Here is a 16741-nt window from a genome sequence, read left to right as displayed (position 1 = left end):
CAATTTTAGAGACAGAGTCATGGACGCTGAATCTATCTGGAAACCTAAAAAGGTTACCCTTGTCTGAGGAATCAAGACTGAGCAAGTACCAAGATATCGTCCAAATAAGGAAATACCGCAATACCCTGTTCTCTGATTACCGACAGAAGGGCACCGAGAACCTTTGTAAAAATTCTTGGAGCTGTTGCTAGGCCAAACGGCAGAGCCACAAACTGGTAATGCTTGTCTAGGAAAGAGAATCTCAGAAACTGATAGTGATCTGGATGAATCGGAATATGCAGATATGCATCCTGTAAATCTATTGTGGACATATAATGCCCTTGCTGAACAAAAGGCAGGATAGTCCTTATAGTTACCATTTTGAATGTTGGTATCCTTTACATAACGATTCAATATTTTTAGATCCAGAACTGGTCTGAAGGAATTCTCCTTCTTTGGTACAATGAAGAGATTTGAATAAAACCCCAGCCCCTGTTCCAGAACTGGAACTGGCATAATTACTCCAGCCAACTCTAGATCTGAAACACATTTCAGAAATGCTTGAGCCTTCGCTGGATTTACTGGGACACGGGAAAGAAAAAATCTCTTTGCAGGAGGCCTAATCTTGAAGCCAATTCTGTACCCTTCTGAAACAATGCTTTGAATCCAAAGATTGTGAATTGAATTGATCCAAATTTCTTTGAAAAATCGTAATCTGCCCCCTACCAGCTGGGCTGGAATGAGGGCCGTACCTTCATGTGGACTTGGGAGCTGGCTTTGGTTTTCTAAAAGGCTTGGATTTATTCCAGACTGGAGATGGTTTCCAAACTGATACCGCTCCTGTGGGTGAAGGATCAGGCTTTTGTTCCTTATTGTGACGAAAGGAACGAAAACGATTATTAGACCTAAATTTACCTTTAGATTTTTTATCCTGTGGTAAAAAAGTTCCTTTCCCTCCAGTAACAGTTGAGATAATAGAATCCAACTGAGAACCAAATAATTTATTACCCTGGAAAGAAAGGGAAAGCAAAGTTGACTTAGAAGACATATCAGCATTCCAAGATTTAAGCCATAAAGCTCTTCTAGCTAAAATAGCTAAAGACATATACCTGACATCAACCCTAATGATATCAAAGATGGCATCACAAATAAAATTATTAGCATGTTGAAGAAGATTAACAATGCTATGAGAATTATGATCTGTTACTTGTTGCGCTAAAGCTTCTAACCAAAAAGTTAAAGCTGCAGCAACATCCGCTAAAGATATAGCAGGTCTAAGAAGATTACCTGAACATAAGTAAGCTTTTCTTAGAAAGGATTCAATCTTCCTATCTAAAGGATCTTTAAAGGAAGTACTATCTGCCGTAGGAATAGTAGTACGTTTAGCAAGAGTAGAGACAGCCCCATCAACTTTAGGGATTTTGTCCCAAAATTCTAATCTGTCAGATGGCACAGGATATAATTGCTTAAAACGTTTAGAAGGAGTAAATGAATTGCCCAAATTATTCCTTTCCCTGGAGATTACTTCAGAAATAGCATCAGGGACAGGAAAAACTTCTGGATTAACTACAGGAGATTTAAAAACCTTATTTAAACGTTTAGATTTAGTATCAAGAGGACCAGAATCCTCTATTTCTAATGCAATTAAGACTTCTTTAAGTAAAGAACGAATAAATTCCATTTTAAATAAATATGAAGATTTATCAGCATCAACCTCTGAGACAGAATCCTCTGAACCAGAGGAACCATTATCAGAATCAGAATGATGATGTTCATTTAAAAATTCATCTGAAAAATGAGAAGTTTTAAAAGACCTTTTACGTTTACTAGAAGGAGGAATAACAGACATAGCCTTCTTAATGGATTTAGAAACAAAATCTCTAATGTTAACAGGAACACTCTGAGTATTAGATGTTGATGGAACAGCAACAGGTAATGTAACATTACTAAAGGAAATATTATCTGCATTAACAAGTTTGTCATGACATTCATTACAAACAACAGCTGGAGGAATAGATACCACAAGTTTACAGCAGATACACTTAACTTTGGTAGATCCAGCACCAGGCAGCGTTTTTCCAGAAGTATCTTCTGACTCAGTGTCAATCTGGGACATCTTGCAATATGTAATAGAAAAAACAACATATAAACTAAAATTGATCAAATTCCTTAAATGACAGTTTCAGGAATGGGAAAAAATGCCAGTGAACAAACTTCTAGCAACCAGAAGCAATAAATAAATGAGACTTAAATAATGTGGAGACAATAGTGACGCCCATATTTTTTAGCGCCAAAAAAGACGCCCACATTATTTGGCGCCTAAATGCTTTTGGCGCCAAAAATGACGCCGCATCCGGAACGCCGACACTTTTGGCGCAAAAAAACGTCAAAAATGACGCAACTTCCGGTGACACGTATGACGCCGGAAACAGAAAAGATTTTTTGCGCCAAAAAAGTCTGCGCCAAGAATGACGCAATAAAATGAAGCATTTTCAGCCCCCGCGAGCCTAACAGCCCACAGGGAAAAAAGTCAAATTTTAAGGTAAGAAAAAAATTGATTTATTCATATGCATTATCCCAAATATGAAACTGACTGTCTGAAATAAGGAACGTTGAACATCCTGAGTCAAGGAAAATAAATGTTTGAATATATATATTTAGAACTTTATATAAAAGTGCCCAACCATAGCTTAGAGTGTCACAGAAAATAAGACTTACTTACCTCAGGACACTCATCTACATGTAGTAGAAAGCCAAACCAGTACTGAAACGAGAATCAGTAGAGGTAATGGTATATATGAGTATATCGTCGATCTGAAAAGGGAGGTAAGAGATGAATCTCTACGACCGATAACAGAGAACCTATGAAATAGACCCCGTAGAAGGAGATCATTGAATTCAAATAGGCAATACTCTCCTCACATCCCTCTGACATTCACTGCACGCTGAGAGGAAAACCGGGCTCCAACCTGCTGCGGAGCGCATATCAACGTAGAATCTAGCACAAACTTACTTCACTACCTCCATAGGAGGCAAAGTTTGTAAAACTGATTTGTGGGTGTGGTGAGGGGTGTATTTATAGGCATTTTGAGGTTTGGGAAACTTTGCCCCTCCTGGTAGGAATGTATATCCCATACGTCACTAGCTCATGGACTCTTGCTAATTACATGAAAGAAATGTAAGCTAGGCTAAATCCCCAAGGCATCTATCGGCTCTCCCTGAGGATCCCTGGACCTCACCCTGTAACGGGGTAGCTTGTAATTGAGTCTGGACGCCATGAGATCTATCTCTGGCGTCCCCATCTGAGACAAATCTCCGCAAACACTTCGGGGTGAAGAAACTATTCCCCCGGATGGAAGGATTGCCTGCTGAGCATGTCAGGTTCCCAGTTGTCCACACCTGGAATGTGAATCGCTGAAAGCGAGCAGCTGTGGGACTCATGGCTAGGGAGCTCCTCGTACCCCCCTGATGGTTGATGTAAGCCACCAAGGTTATGTTGTCGGTCTTGAATCTGATGAAGCTGAATGCCCCCAGAGGAGGCCATGCCTTCAGAGCATTGTAGATTGCTCAGAGTTCCAGAATATTTATCGGGAGGAGAGACTCCTCCCAGGACCATTTTCCTTGTGCCATCCTGGCACCCTAAACAGCTCCCCATCCTGCCAGACTCGCGTCCATGGTCACAATCTCCCAGGACGGTCTCAAGAAGGATGTCCCCATGGACAGCTGCTCCGGACAGATCCACCGAGAGGGAATTCCGAGTCCGAGCATCCACGGATATCTGCTGTGATCCACTGTCTCAACATGCACAATTGAAGAGGTCTGAGATGGAACCTGGCGAATGGAATGACGTGTCTGCTGGAAACCATGAGTCCAATCACCTCCATACACTGAGCCACCGATGGGCTTGAGGAGGACTGAAGGGCAAGACAAGATGACACAATCTTCTGACGTCGATTGTCTGTAAAAAATAGCTTCATGGACAGAGAGTCTATTATCGTGCCCAGGAACTCCACCCTGTTGCTGGGAAACCGGGAACTCTTTCCTGAGTTGATCTTCCATCCGTGAGATTGGAGCAAAAGAAGAAGCGCCCTCGAATGATCCTCTGCGAGACTGAGTGACGGCGCCTGGACTAGGCTGTCTTCCAGATAGGGCGCCACGGCAATGCCTCTGGATCTGGCCACCGCCAGAAGCGCCCCCAGAACCTTCGTGAAGACTCTCAGGGCCGTCGTTAGATCAAAGGGAATGGCCACAAACTGGAAGTGTTGGTCCAGAAACGCAAATCTTAGGAACTGGAAGTGGTCCCTGTGAATTGGCACATGAAGGTAAGCGTCCTTTTAGTCTACAGTTGTCATGAACTGTCCCTCTTGAACTAGGGGCAGAATAGATCTGATCGTTTCCATTTTGAACGATGGAACACTCAAACTTGTTTAAACACTTTAGGTCCAGAATTGGGCGGAACGTGCCCTCCTTCTTTGGAACCACAAAAATATTTGAATAGTACCCTAGACCCTTCTCTGCTTGGGGTACTGGTATGATAACACCTAGAGAGGAGAGATCTCTCACACATTCTAGAAAGGCGTCTCTTTTCCGGTCTTGAAGACAGGTTTGACAGGAGGAATCTGCCCCTGGGCGGATGGGATCTGAACCCTATCCTGTAACCCTGGGTGACAACGCCCATAACCCAAGGATCCTGAACGCCCTGCAACCAGGCTTCTGAGAAGAGAGATAATCTGCCCCTTACTTTGCCCGGAGACCGGTCGGGGGCCGCCCCTTCATGCCGATTTTGTCTCGGTGGGCTTGTTGCTCTGCTTAGACTTGTTCCAAGAATGAGCTGGTTTCTTTCGCGGCGGGCTGCTGGCGCTGGGCCTTGTCCGCACGAAAGGGAAGAAAAGTAGATCCTTTAGGCTTAGCCTTCTTATCCTGTGATTGGAAAGTGCCCTTGCCTCCCGTAACCGTGGATATGATCCAATCCTGGACCGAACAGAATCTTTCCTTGAAAAGGCAGTGACAACAGCCTCGACTTAGAGGTCATGTCCGCAGACCAAGACTTTAGCCACAGAGCCCTGCGAGCTATAACAGAAAAACCTGACACCTTAGCATTCAGGCGAATAATTTGCATATTGGCATCACATATGAAAGAATTGGCGATCTTCAGCGCCTTAATCTTATCCTGTATTTCATCGATGGAAGTCTTCCCCCTCAACCATTTCACACATGGATGCACACCAATATGTTGCAGCTCCAGTGGCTACGGCTGCTGCCGGCTGAAAAACAAACCCTGTGTGGTGAAACATCTCTCTTAACATGTTTTCTAACTTTTTATCCATGAGCTCTTTAAACGACGGACTATCCTCAAGGGGAATAGTTGTCCACTTTGCTAGCGTGGAGATAGGACCATCCACCTTAGGGACAGAACCCCACAGCTGAGAGTCCGGAACGTGGAACAGTTTCTTAAAGGAAGAAGGGGGAAAAGGAAGAACCTAATCGCTCTCATTCATTCTTAATATTACTTGCCATCTTAACAGGAACCGGGAAGGCCTGAAGCATCACCTTGTCCTCATATATCTTATCAAGCTTAGGAATCACAGGTTCCTCTGGGATTTTTGGTTCCGGAACTTCCAGGGTAGAAAGGACTTGTTTCAGCAAAAATGCGCAAATTTTCCATCCTAAACCTAAAGTCAGGCTCCTCCGCAGCCGGAGGTTTAGATGACACGGACTCCGACCCAGAGGGGGCCTCCTCCGAAGTATCGGAGTGGGCCTCGTCATCATATAACGCCTCAGATATTTTTAGCAGAACATGTTAAGGCATAGATCACTTTCGATACCACCATTTGCAGTTGATCCGCAAAATCTGACGGCCAACGAATCTCTCCCGCAGGAGTAATGGTTGGACCCTGGGGCGCTGCATGTGCAATTGGAGATGGATGCAGGGAACGTACCTCACGGGGAACCCTCGGAGGTGGACGGCTCAGTAGTACTAGACATCCGTTTGCGTTTAGATGTCGTAACTTTATTGAGGGATGTGGAACATAGTTGAGCAGGCTTATCTACTAGAACCTCCTTACAATAAACACAGGAATAAGAACTTGTTAAAGAGGGAGAACCCTCTAACACGTCAGAGTCCTCCGTAACTTGCGCTGTTATTACGGACTAGATTAACTTAATAAATAGGCACCTTTATAACCTCCAATGGCCGGGGCACTCACCACCTCCTATGACCCGGACTACAGAAACCGTTTTGTCTCCTGCGCCGCTGATCAACAGAGGAAGAGAGAGAGCCACACCTGGTCACATGGAATGCCCGGCAGGACCGCCCCTGCCTAAAGAGAAAACGCGCCAAAAAAGGCCGCTCCATACCTGAAAGTTCCACACATTGCCAGAGCCTAATCTCGCACATAACGCAGCAATGACACAATAAACAATATCATGTATAACCCCCCCCCCTGTTCAATAATCTCCTTTCCAGGAATATTAACCCTTGATTTTTAAAAGATAAAAGGCGTCACACTGTGACCCTGTCTTCCGTGTTATCATTATGTAATTAAAAATTAAACAATCTTACCAGAAACTACGCCGTGGAACAGGAACACGGCCCTTCAAGTGTGACAGGCTAGTATCCTCGCTCCTGACATGGACTTGAGTGTAGAAAGCAGGCAGGGAAACTCGTCAACACTGATAGCTTGTGGAGCTGTTAATGAGTCGGGATGGTTTTTCAGAAAGACTCTTCCTGCATCTCCAGACTCTAACTTTCGCCCAGGCTCTCACTATTTTTTTGATGAAATACCGTGCCTATGAAATATATCATTACTTTAGCTTTCTGTTATAAAAAGCAGCACAACAATAGGGACAATGTTTTTTCTTTCTCCAAAGCTCACATTGTTATGGCCAAGTATGAGTCTATGTACTTATTTTCATCTGTCTGTCATTCTACCAGCCAGGTAAAATTTAAACCAATATTGAGCTTACATTTTGTTTAGCTGCTGATAAATAAGTTTAACCCATATTGGATAAAGGAATAGTGTGTATTCTTAGAAGCAGCACCACAAGCAAAAGGCTAACTAAGCACTTTGAATTACATTTTGGCCTAAATATGAGCCTGAAGTAGTCACACACATTTATTGGATGAAAGGTCCATTATAGTGAAAAAAAAATACATGCTGTCATTTTATTACTATCAAACCTGCAACTATGTGTTACACCCGTGCAAAAATGTTAAACACATAGGTACAGTGCCAATTAGGAGCTGCTGGTTCCAAGCAGAAACTGCTGCTGAGCCATGCAACTTGTGTGGCTGATTGTGTCAGCTGCAGTTTGTGCTTGGGGCCAACAGTTTTCTGTGTCTCCTGAGTATTTCTGAAACTGTGTGTTTAACCCCATTTGTGGGTGTTAAAATAAACACAGATTTGCAGGGTCGGTAGTGATAAAATATCATGATGCGAACAAGAAGAAAGGTTCCGGCTCACTGGCAGTCCCAAAACATAAAGTCGAAGGCCAGGATGCTTAAAAAAATAATTCAAATTTATCGGTGCGCTATAAAAACAAAAAGCAACAGTAACAAAGTCATCATAGAAAAAGATATGACTAAAGGCAGCAACAGCAGACGCGTTTCATGCGGGACTGCCGCACTTGTTCACTGCATGTATTTTTATATAGTCATTATACTGAAAAAATACATGCTCTCATTTGTTAGAGTTTGTTATTTTATCACTACTGAGCCTGCAAATCTGAGGTTGTATAGCATTATTTTTAAAAGGCTAAATACAGAGAGAAGTGCACTCACAGGAACGAACAACTGGCTCAATACCATTGTATAGCCTGTTCTATGGCGATTTACCACCTAGGTGTAGCTTTACTAAATACATACAGAGAGAAGTGCACTCACAGGAACGAACAACTGGCTCAATACCATTGTATAGCCTGTTCTATGGCGATTTACCACCTAGGTGTAGCTTTACTAAATACATACAGAGAGAAGTGCACTCACAGGAACGAACAACTGGCTCAATACCATTGTATAGCCTGTTCTATGGCGATTTACCACCTAGGTGTAGCTTTACTAAATACATACAGAGAGAAGTGCACTCACAGGAACGAACAACTGGCTCAATACCATTGTATAGCCTGTTCTATGGCGATTTACCACCTAGGTGTAGCTTTACTAAATACATACAGAGAGAAGTGCACTCACAGGAACGAACAACTGGCTCAATACCATTGTATAGCCTGTTCTATGGCGATTTACCACCTAGGTGCAGCTTTACTAAATACATACAGAGAGAAGTTTTTATTTTTAAAAGGCTAATATCCTTTTTTCTCTTTGAGGAATATGCATGTTTTTTTTTTTTTTAAATAATTATAATAAAGTTAGACATAAATGTAGGTCTCTGAGAGTATAAGATTATTGTTTTTATGACTATCATGATTAAATAAAAAATGTATATTTTCCTTTTTATATTGTCTTGAAGTAGACTATTCAGTTGTTTAATATACCAGATCTATATATTTACCTCCAAAAGTATGTTTATGATTTTTTTTTTTATTCTGATTACTTTGTAAAAAGGCATAATTTAATGAGAATATGATTATGCTGTGATTAAAAGATTTTACTTGGTTTTCTTTGCGTTTTAAATATATTGTACAAATTGACCCATCTGTGATTCTTACAAAGTGCTTAGTTGTTAAAGGGCTAGAACATTGTCAAACCTTCCATAGCTGACAGTCACTTTTTGACACATTTTTGTTGGTTAGCTTGGCATAGCCAGCAATAAGGAAATAAACAAGATACATTGCTGCAGGTTTGTTTTAAATGCAGTATCATGAGGGTTTATTCCGCCAGTTTCATCTATTTCTCACTCTACAGATTTATGTTTTTTTACCACCAGAGGGCAATAGTTTACAGTACTAGATAGAAGATAGTACATATTACATGCAAACTTATGTATAAGATTATAAATTTTATACCCTCCCTGTTAATTTACATTATTGAGTTATAGTGCAATGCAATTTTTATGTAGAGTTTTGTTTGAATTTATTTTTGCTTGTAAGGAAACTTAAAGGGACAGTCAACACCCAAAATATACTTACTTTATTGTAATAGTTGCCACCCGATTAGTCTATACATCGTTATTCACAGGAGTAGTCCACACGGAATAGCTTTTTTGTAAAAGTTTAGTGCCGTTTTGAAAAAAACATGGATCCCAAACTCCTCTCATCGTCTTCTTCTCCACAGCTTCTTTTGCTTTTTTTTTTTTTTTAAATGCTCTCGTGCCTGGCAAAGTTGATGACATCAGGAGGCCGAGCTTTTAGCTTAACGCATGCGCATTCTCTTCGCTTTGTGTCATACAATGGGAACCTTTCCATAGTTCTGTGCATAAAAAGACAGAGCGACAATTTGAACAAACTGCGCATGCGCAATTGACTGTGAACAAGGAGGAGTCGTGGCCGACACTCAGGCGATTTGCGGGGAAAATCAGGATCAAAGTGACATAGATGTAGGAGGAGTTTGGGATCCATGTTTTTTTTCCAAAATGGCACTAAACTTTTACAAAAAAAGTAGCTATTCCGTGTGGACTACTCCTGTGAATAACGATGTATAGACTAATCGAATGGAAACTAATACAATAAAGTGTATTTTGGGTGTTGACTGTCCCTTTAAGCAGGTCATTGGCTGCGCCATATTGTCAATCAAAGCTGGCTAGGACATGGTTCTCAAAAACTCACTGGCAGGAATAGAAATCAACACCTTATTTAACTGACCCCCATATAGTAAAGTAAGTGTCCCTCCACATAAAGAATATTATGCTGCACAGTTCCCAAAGTAAAGAAAAAAACTGGCTTTAAAACATTCCCTGAGATGGTGATAATAGGCATGTGCATTTGTGTTATTTATTGTACTACCAATGCTGAATATGGCTGCCGGCAGCTGCACTAGGCACTTTACACAACTGGATCTCTTCACCCATTGCTTCTACACAATGAACCACACAAATGAAAAGAAAAGAATAAAAGACACTTTTTACATGGTCACTAGGGGGCGCTCAATATCAGAATGTACAGTAGAAATTTATATTAAAAATATATATACACAAAAAACTAAAACTCGACTATTCTAAACAATATTTGGTCGAAAATGGATAATGGACTCTCAAAAAGATAATAAATCTCTATAGGTAAGTAAGTAACCCAATAAATAAACTACAATTAGTACTCAAAGTCCAATAATAGACTGGTGTATTAGTTGGTCTCTTGATTACTGGATGTGGTAAAATGCTTCAGAAGTCTGAAATCCACAAAGGCTGCACCCTCCCTTCTCCTTTGCAAAGCATCAATTCTAGGCAAATTAAAAAAATACAAATTGTGTTTTTTGAATTTGTCTAGAACCACACAAATGCACATCCATAGGTGAAAATACTGTAAGGCGCCTTATAGAATCTCACTTGTTGTTTCTCTCCTAGAGGCAGCAGCCCGGGCATCGCGTCAAGCACAGATAGAGGATGTTCAAGTTGTAGATATAGAACACGTTGAGAAAACACTACCTCAGTTGGTAAGATTCTTGCACTATTATATCTGTTGTTAAACAAAATCCTTAGTCACTGTTCAAAACATATTAGTCACATTAAAGGATTTTTTCCTTGTATCTAAGAGGTCATATTAAAATGTTTTAGTTTAATATCTGTATCTTTTTTTTTGGTGCCAAAGAAACTTTCGTTTATGCACAAGCTGTTGCTGTCTACCAATACAATTGTGGGAGTTGTCCTTATCACCCACTGAGCTACAATCTCATAAATCTGTTGTGCACAAACTAACTTCCTGTTTCAAACTAAAAATTAAAGCATTAATTTAAAAGGCCATTAACCCCTTAATGACTAGTGACATACAGGGTACATTGTGGTCATTAAGGGGTTAAAAAACCAATCGGAAGTAATATGTGACTGATTGGGTCAGCAGCCATTTTTAACTATGTTTAAACCCTTTTGCTGCTTTGCAGCACCTCTAGTGATATAAGTACGTGCTCTGACAAACTAAAGCATGTAATAGTATCACTGTAATGGCTCGTTAACGGTTTTAAAAATGTTTAAATAGTCTGTCATATACCATTTTCTCCCCAGGAACTTTTTAGCAGGCGCCCCACCCGGCTGATTTTACTGACCACCCACCCAATACTTTAGCCAATATTAAGCTAAAATGAGCTAATATTAAAAATGTTAACTGACAGATAGCAAGAGAGTATGCACAGAGCGTGGTACCAAACTCCTAAAAAACCTAAAATATCCCCTACTTTAGGCAAAAACAGCTGAATATACAAAGAAAAGAATTAGGAGCGCCCAGGGGCTAAAGGTACAATTATACATATACTGGTGTCACATAAAATAATAATAGGATAGAAAAACCTGAGTTAACCTATGTGTAATACAATCAAACAATAAATAATGTTAATAATGAATAAATTACTGGGGTACAAAAATAACAGTTTATTACAGTCCTCAAATATTTTCTTTTTCAAGACACGAGTCCACGGATTTCATCCTTACTTGTGGGATAGCGCCTCCTGGTCAGCAGGAGGAGGCAAAGAGCACCACAGCAAAGTTGTATATATAGCTCCTCCCTTCCCTCCCACTCCAGTCATTCTATTTGCCTGTGTTAGTGATAGGAAGAGGTAAAGTGAGGTGTTAGTTTAGATTCTTCAATCAAGAGTTTGTTATTTTTAAAATGGTACCAGTGAGTGCTATTTTATTATCCTTATCAGCCTCTAGAATAGAGCTACAGGTGGCTTTAAAGCAATGGGAACTGGTGGGACAAAACTCTCACTGTGCCTCCCATACTGAGTGCTGCTCTTTTGATGATGGTCTTAGCAGATATTAACTAAGGCCCTATCTGTGTCCACAGAGCTATTAGAGGGAGAAGACCTCTGGATCCTGTGGGAACTGTCATGCTGTCGAAGAGCAGCGAGGTAAGTGCAGTCTTTATTTTCTGGGCCATATATTATCTCAGAATCGACTATGCACTTATTGATTATATGTGGGGAACATGGGCTCTCTGGGAAGGGCACCCCTATTGAACAGAACGTATGGTTTTGCATGGACATGATAACCTACGTTGTTACAGCATTCATACCGGGACTTGGGGAACATGGGCTCTTTGAAGTAAGAGGGTTCTCCTGTCAGTCCCCAGTTACAGGTGCTGTGAGCAAGACGCTGGGGCTATATTTGACCGGAGAGGTTCCGGTACAGGGATGTTTTTTTATGGGCTACGTTTTGGTGTAGGACGACGATTAGGTATTTTTTTATTTTAATCTTAGTCGGATGGTTTTGAGGACGCCCACGAAGGGCGGGTTTAACTTTGGCTCGCTTGAGTCAGAGAAGCCGCGCAGTCTTTACAGCTCCGGAGTTCCGCTGTTCAGGAATCCTCATCGCATATCAAGTGCTCCGCTAAGACCGCATGGTTAGATAAGCAGGCGGTCTGTAGCGTTCTGTGACACAGTCAGGACTTTTGCTAGAGTTGTCGGTGTACCATGGGGGCAGGTAGGTGCCTCAGCAGGGCTGTTGAGGCGAAGAGGTGTTATTTATTTTAGTTAAGACACATTGCATAAAAATTGGATATCTGACTATTCAATGCAGAAAAATTATTAGACGCTTTATTTTTTAAAGGCACAGTATCCTGTTATTTTTCAGGACATATTGACAAGTGCTTATATTACCCTTTGTGCACATATAGTTTTTCTTGGACCATTAATTATTGATTACATCATTTAAAGGAGCCAATTTTTTCCTTGCTGTTGGTTATCATGGATTCGGAAGATATCCAGAATGTTGCATGTGCCATGTGTTTAAATGCCAATGTGGAACCCCCTGTTACTTTTTGTCCCTCATGTATTGAGAGGACCTTACAATATAGAGAACACATTTTCTTTGATAAAAGGTTGCCAAAACTAATGCTTCTCAGGAGTCTGCCGATGAGATGCAGAGTATGCCGCAGCTTTCTCCCCAAGCGTCACAGCCCTTAACGCCCGCTCAATCGGCGCCATGTACTTCTCCAATCTCTGCTGCGGTCACGTTAAAAGACATAGCAGCAGTTTCCGATGCGTTATCTGCATACATATTCCCCCCGTTTGCACTCCTTCCCCGAGTGATTGCTTGAATCAAACAGGAGAGGGCATCAGTGATCCTCATTACTCCTGCGTGGCCTCGCAGGATTTGGTATGCCGATCTGGTGGACATGTCATCTCTGCCACCGTGGAAGCTTCCATTGAGGAAGGACCTTCTCATTCAGGGTCCCTTCCATCACCCGAATCTAGTTTCTCTGCAGCTGACTGCTTGGAGATTGAACGCTTAATTTTATCCAGGCGAGGTTTTTCTGATTTGGACATAGATACTTTGATTCAGGCACGTAAGCCGGTTACTAGGAAAATTTACCATAAGATATGTCGCAAATATCTTTATTGGTGTGATTCCTAGGATTTTGGCCTTTCTCCAAGAAGGATTGGAGAAAGGGTTATCAGCAAGTTCTTCAAAGGGCCAGATCTCTGCTTTATCTATTTTGTTGCACAAGCGTCTGGCGGATATTCCAGATGTTCAATCTTTTTGTCAGGCTTTGACTAGAATCAGCCCTGTGTTTAGACCAATTGCTCCTCCTTGAAGTACGAATTTAGTTCTTAAGGTTCTTCAAGGGGTTCCGTTTGAACCTATGCATTCCATAGATATTAAGTTATTATCTTGGAAAGTTTTATTTCTGGTTGCTATTTCTTCTGCTCAAAGAGTATCTGAGCTTTCACCATTACAATATAATTCTCCTTATCTTATTTTTCATTCAGATAAGGTGGTGTTGCGTACTAAACTTGGTTTTCTTCCTAAAGTTGTTTCGGACAGGAACATTAATCAGGAGATTGTTGTTCCTTCTTTGTGCCCTAATCCTTCTTCTCCGAAGGAACGCTTGCTACACAATTTGGATGTAGTCCGTGCTTTAAAGTTTTACTTACAAGCGACTAAGGACTTCCGTCAATCGTCTTCCTTATTTGTCAATTTTTCAGGGAAACGTAAGGGTCAGAAGGCTACGGCTACTTCGCTTTCCTTTTGGCTGAGTATTATCCGTTTTGCATATGAGACTGCTGGACAGCAGTCTCCTGAAAGAATTACGGCTCATTCCACTAGGGCTGTTGCTTCCTCATGGGCATTCAAAAATTATGCTTCTATTGAACAGATTTGCAAGGCTGCAACTTGGTCTTCTCTTCACACTTTTTCTAAATTCTACAAATTTGATACCTTTGTCTCGGCTGAGGCTGTTTTTGGGAGAAAGGTTCTTCAAGCAGTGGTGCCTTCCGTTTAAGTTCCCTGTCTTGTCCCTCCCTTTTCATCCGTGTCCTATAGCTTTGGTATTGTATCCCACAAGTAAGGATGAAATCCGTGGACTCATCGTGTCTTGAAAAAGAAAATTTATGCTTACCTGATAATTTTGTTTCTTTTTCGACACGATGAGTCCACGGCCCGCCCTGTTCTATGAGACAGGTTATTAATTTGTTAAACTTCAGACACCTCTGCACCTTGGCTTTTCCTTTCTCTTCCTAACTTCAGTCGAATGACTGGAGTGGGAGGGAAGGGAGGAGCTATATATACAGCTCTGCTGTGGTGCTCTTTGCCTCCTCCTGCTGACCAGGAGGCGCTAACCCACAAGTAAGGATGAAATCCGTGGACTCATCGTGTCGAAAAATAAACAAATTTATCAGGTAAGCATAAATTTTCTTTTTTTAGAGTACTCATACAGTAAAAATATGAGTAGTGTATATCATTATAGATTAAAGGGAAATGAGACCCCATTTTTTATTTTCAGGATTCTATTTAGAGCATGTTATTTTAAACAACTTTCTAATTTACTTCTATTATCCATTTTCCTTTGTTCTCTTTATTTTTTGTTGAAAAACAGGGAGAATGCTTAAGAGCCAGCCCATTTCTGGAGCACTATATGGCAGCAGTTTTGCAAGAATGTTACCCATTTGCAACAGCACTATTTCCTGTCATGTAGTGCTGCAGATGCCTATCTAGGTATCCAACACAGAATATATCAATTTGATAATAGAAGTAAATTGGTCTGCTCCATTTAAAACTAGTATACTGGTCTGAGTCATTCACATAATTGCTTGAGTTTTCAGTTTTATTTATTTGAAATAGCTGATTTTGCCTGTTGCATCCCCACCTACACTGAAAATATGCGTAATGTTTTCGCTATAGAAAAGGTCTGTAAACATGAGACAGTAGCACCAAGTAATCTCCCAGTGGGATGTAGGAAGGAGAGATTGTGTATCTGAAATAGCTGGTTGTGCTCATTCAACCCCTTAGCAATAATTAGCATTGCAATACCTAACAGATAACATTAGGAAGTCTTCTTTACTTGCAGACTCAGCCCGTTGTTATGGGCATGTCCTGAGAACTGCATGTTTTATTGAACAAAACAAGCTATTTCAAATATAAAAAAAACACAAATGAAGAATTTCCTATACATGAAGTGCTCTGTAGTAGGTACAACAAGTAATTTGGAACACATTATGGGGAAACAATTTTTTATAGTAGTGTCCACTTTAAAGGGTCACATTAATGAAATAATAAAATTCATCCAAATTGCAGATAATCTTAAAAAAGTGTCAATGGTAATTAAAGTTTAATTGCTGCTCTATTGTGTAAATTCCTAAGAAAAATGATTGTGTGCACTGAAAATAAACACTGCGAGGGATACACAGAGGCAGCACATTTAGGAGTGCCACCTTGGGCACTTTTACCATAGTTTGGATACCCCTGTATCAGTTTATTATTGCACAAAACTATGTATTTCTGCAAATGGGTTAAAAAGTGTATATGGTCTCTCGCTGCTGAGCCATGGCAAATATTGGCTCAACCACAATTACTTTAAGAGGGGGTTAAACACAGTATTCTAATGCAATGGAGCGATTTATTAATCCTGAATATTTCTATATTTTTTCCTAGCAGATGGTTGTGTGACAACAAAATTACTAAGTCAGTTTAACAAGGTGGCCTTCATTTGCTATCACTTCTGGGTTAAGAAAACAACTTTTTTTCCCCCCTTCCTTTTTAGCTGTTGGATTTCTAGGAAGCAGACTACAGAAGGTGCTAAAATCTGACTTGGACAAACCGTCTGGACCATTCATACCTTCAACAACAAGAATCTTTATTCATAACAAATGTGGCAGCATTCCAAGCATTGTGGGAATACTCTGCATGCATTCAAGTCTGTTTTTTTCTTTTCTCTGAGCTTTCTATTAGGAAAGATGTTCTGAGTAATGGTCACACCCTCCACAACAAGCAGAAGGTGTCTGATCCAGCATAGTCATTAGGAAGCTTTTAAGATGTGTGGTGGTCCAGAGACTTTAATAAAATGTGTTACTTGTCTCATATTGAAAATATTTCAGACAAGATCTAATGCCTGTGTCCTGTTTGTCTTAGCTTTATTGACACCACCCTTAAACTGCCAATAAACTATTTTACAGTGTCTGTACATTTTCCTTCAGTTCATTTCGACCAAAACCAACATAAGGATAGTTTGTCACAGAGTCTTTATGTGCAGGTAAAGCTGTACAATTCCAGTGCATAAACTAAATTACATCTCTAACATACGTCTTAAAGACAACATTCATTAGGGAGACTTAAATTCTTATTACTTCTCAAACCTGTAAGTTATACTATGTTACAATTCTTTAGTAAGTAAACATAAACTCACTATATATATAGATTGTAAGTGGCTTGCTATTTAGTAAACT

At 40.5% G+C, this 16741-nt stretch overlaps 1 protein-coding gene across 1 annotated transcript in view; it reads left to right on the top strand.

Annotated features, from left to right (window-relative positions):
* Positions 1-16475, top strand: part of CENPX (centromere protein X) — a 60298-nt gene extending 43823 nt beyond the window's left edge. The window contains exons 4-5 of the mRNA XM_053705657.1: positions 10434-10522; positions 16060-16475. Coding sequence (XP_053561632.1) covers positions 10434-10522; positions 16060-16074 — 104 coding nt within the window. The 3' untranslated portion in view covers positions 16075-16475. The remainder of the gene's footprint in view (positions 1-10433; positions 10523-16059) is intronic.
* The last annotated feature ends 266 nt before the right edge of the window (positions 16476-16741 follow it).

This window comes from Bombina bombina, chromosome 1 (genome assembly GCF_027579735.1).
Source record: "Bombina bombina isolate aBomBom1 chromosome 1, aBomBom1.pri, whole genome shotgun sequence".
Lineage (NCBI taxonomy): Eukaryota > Metazoa > Chordata > Amphibia > Anura > Bombinatoridae > Bombina > Bombina bombina.
This window is presented reverse-complemented; position numbering and strand designations above follow the sequence as displayed.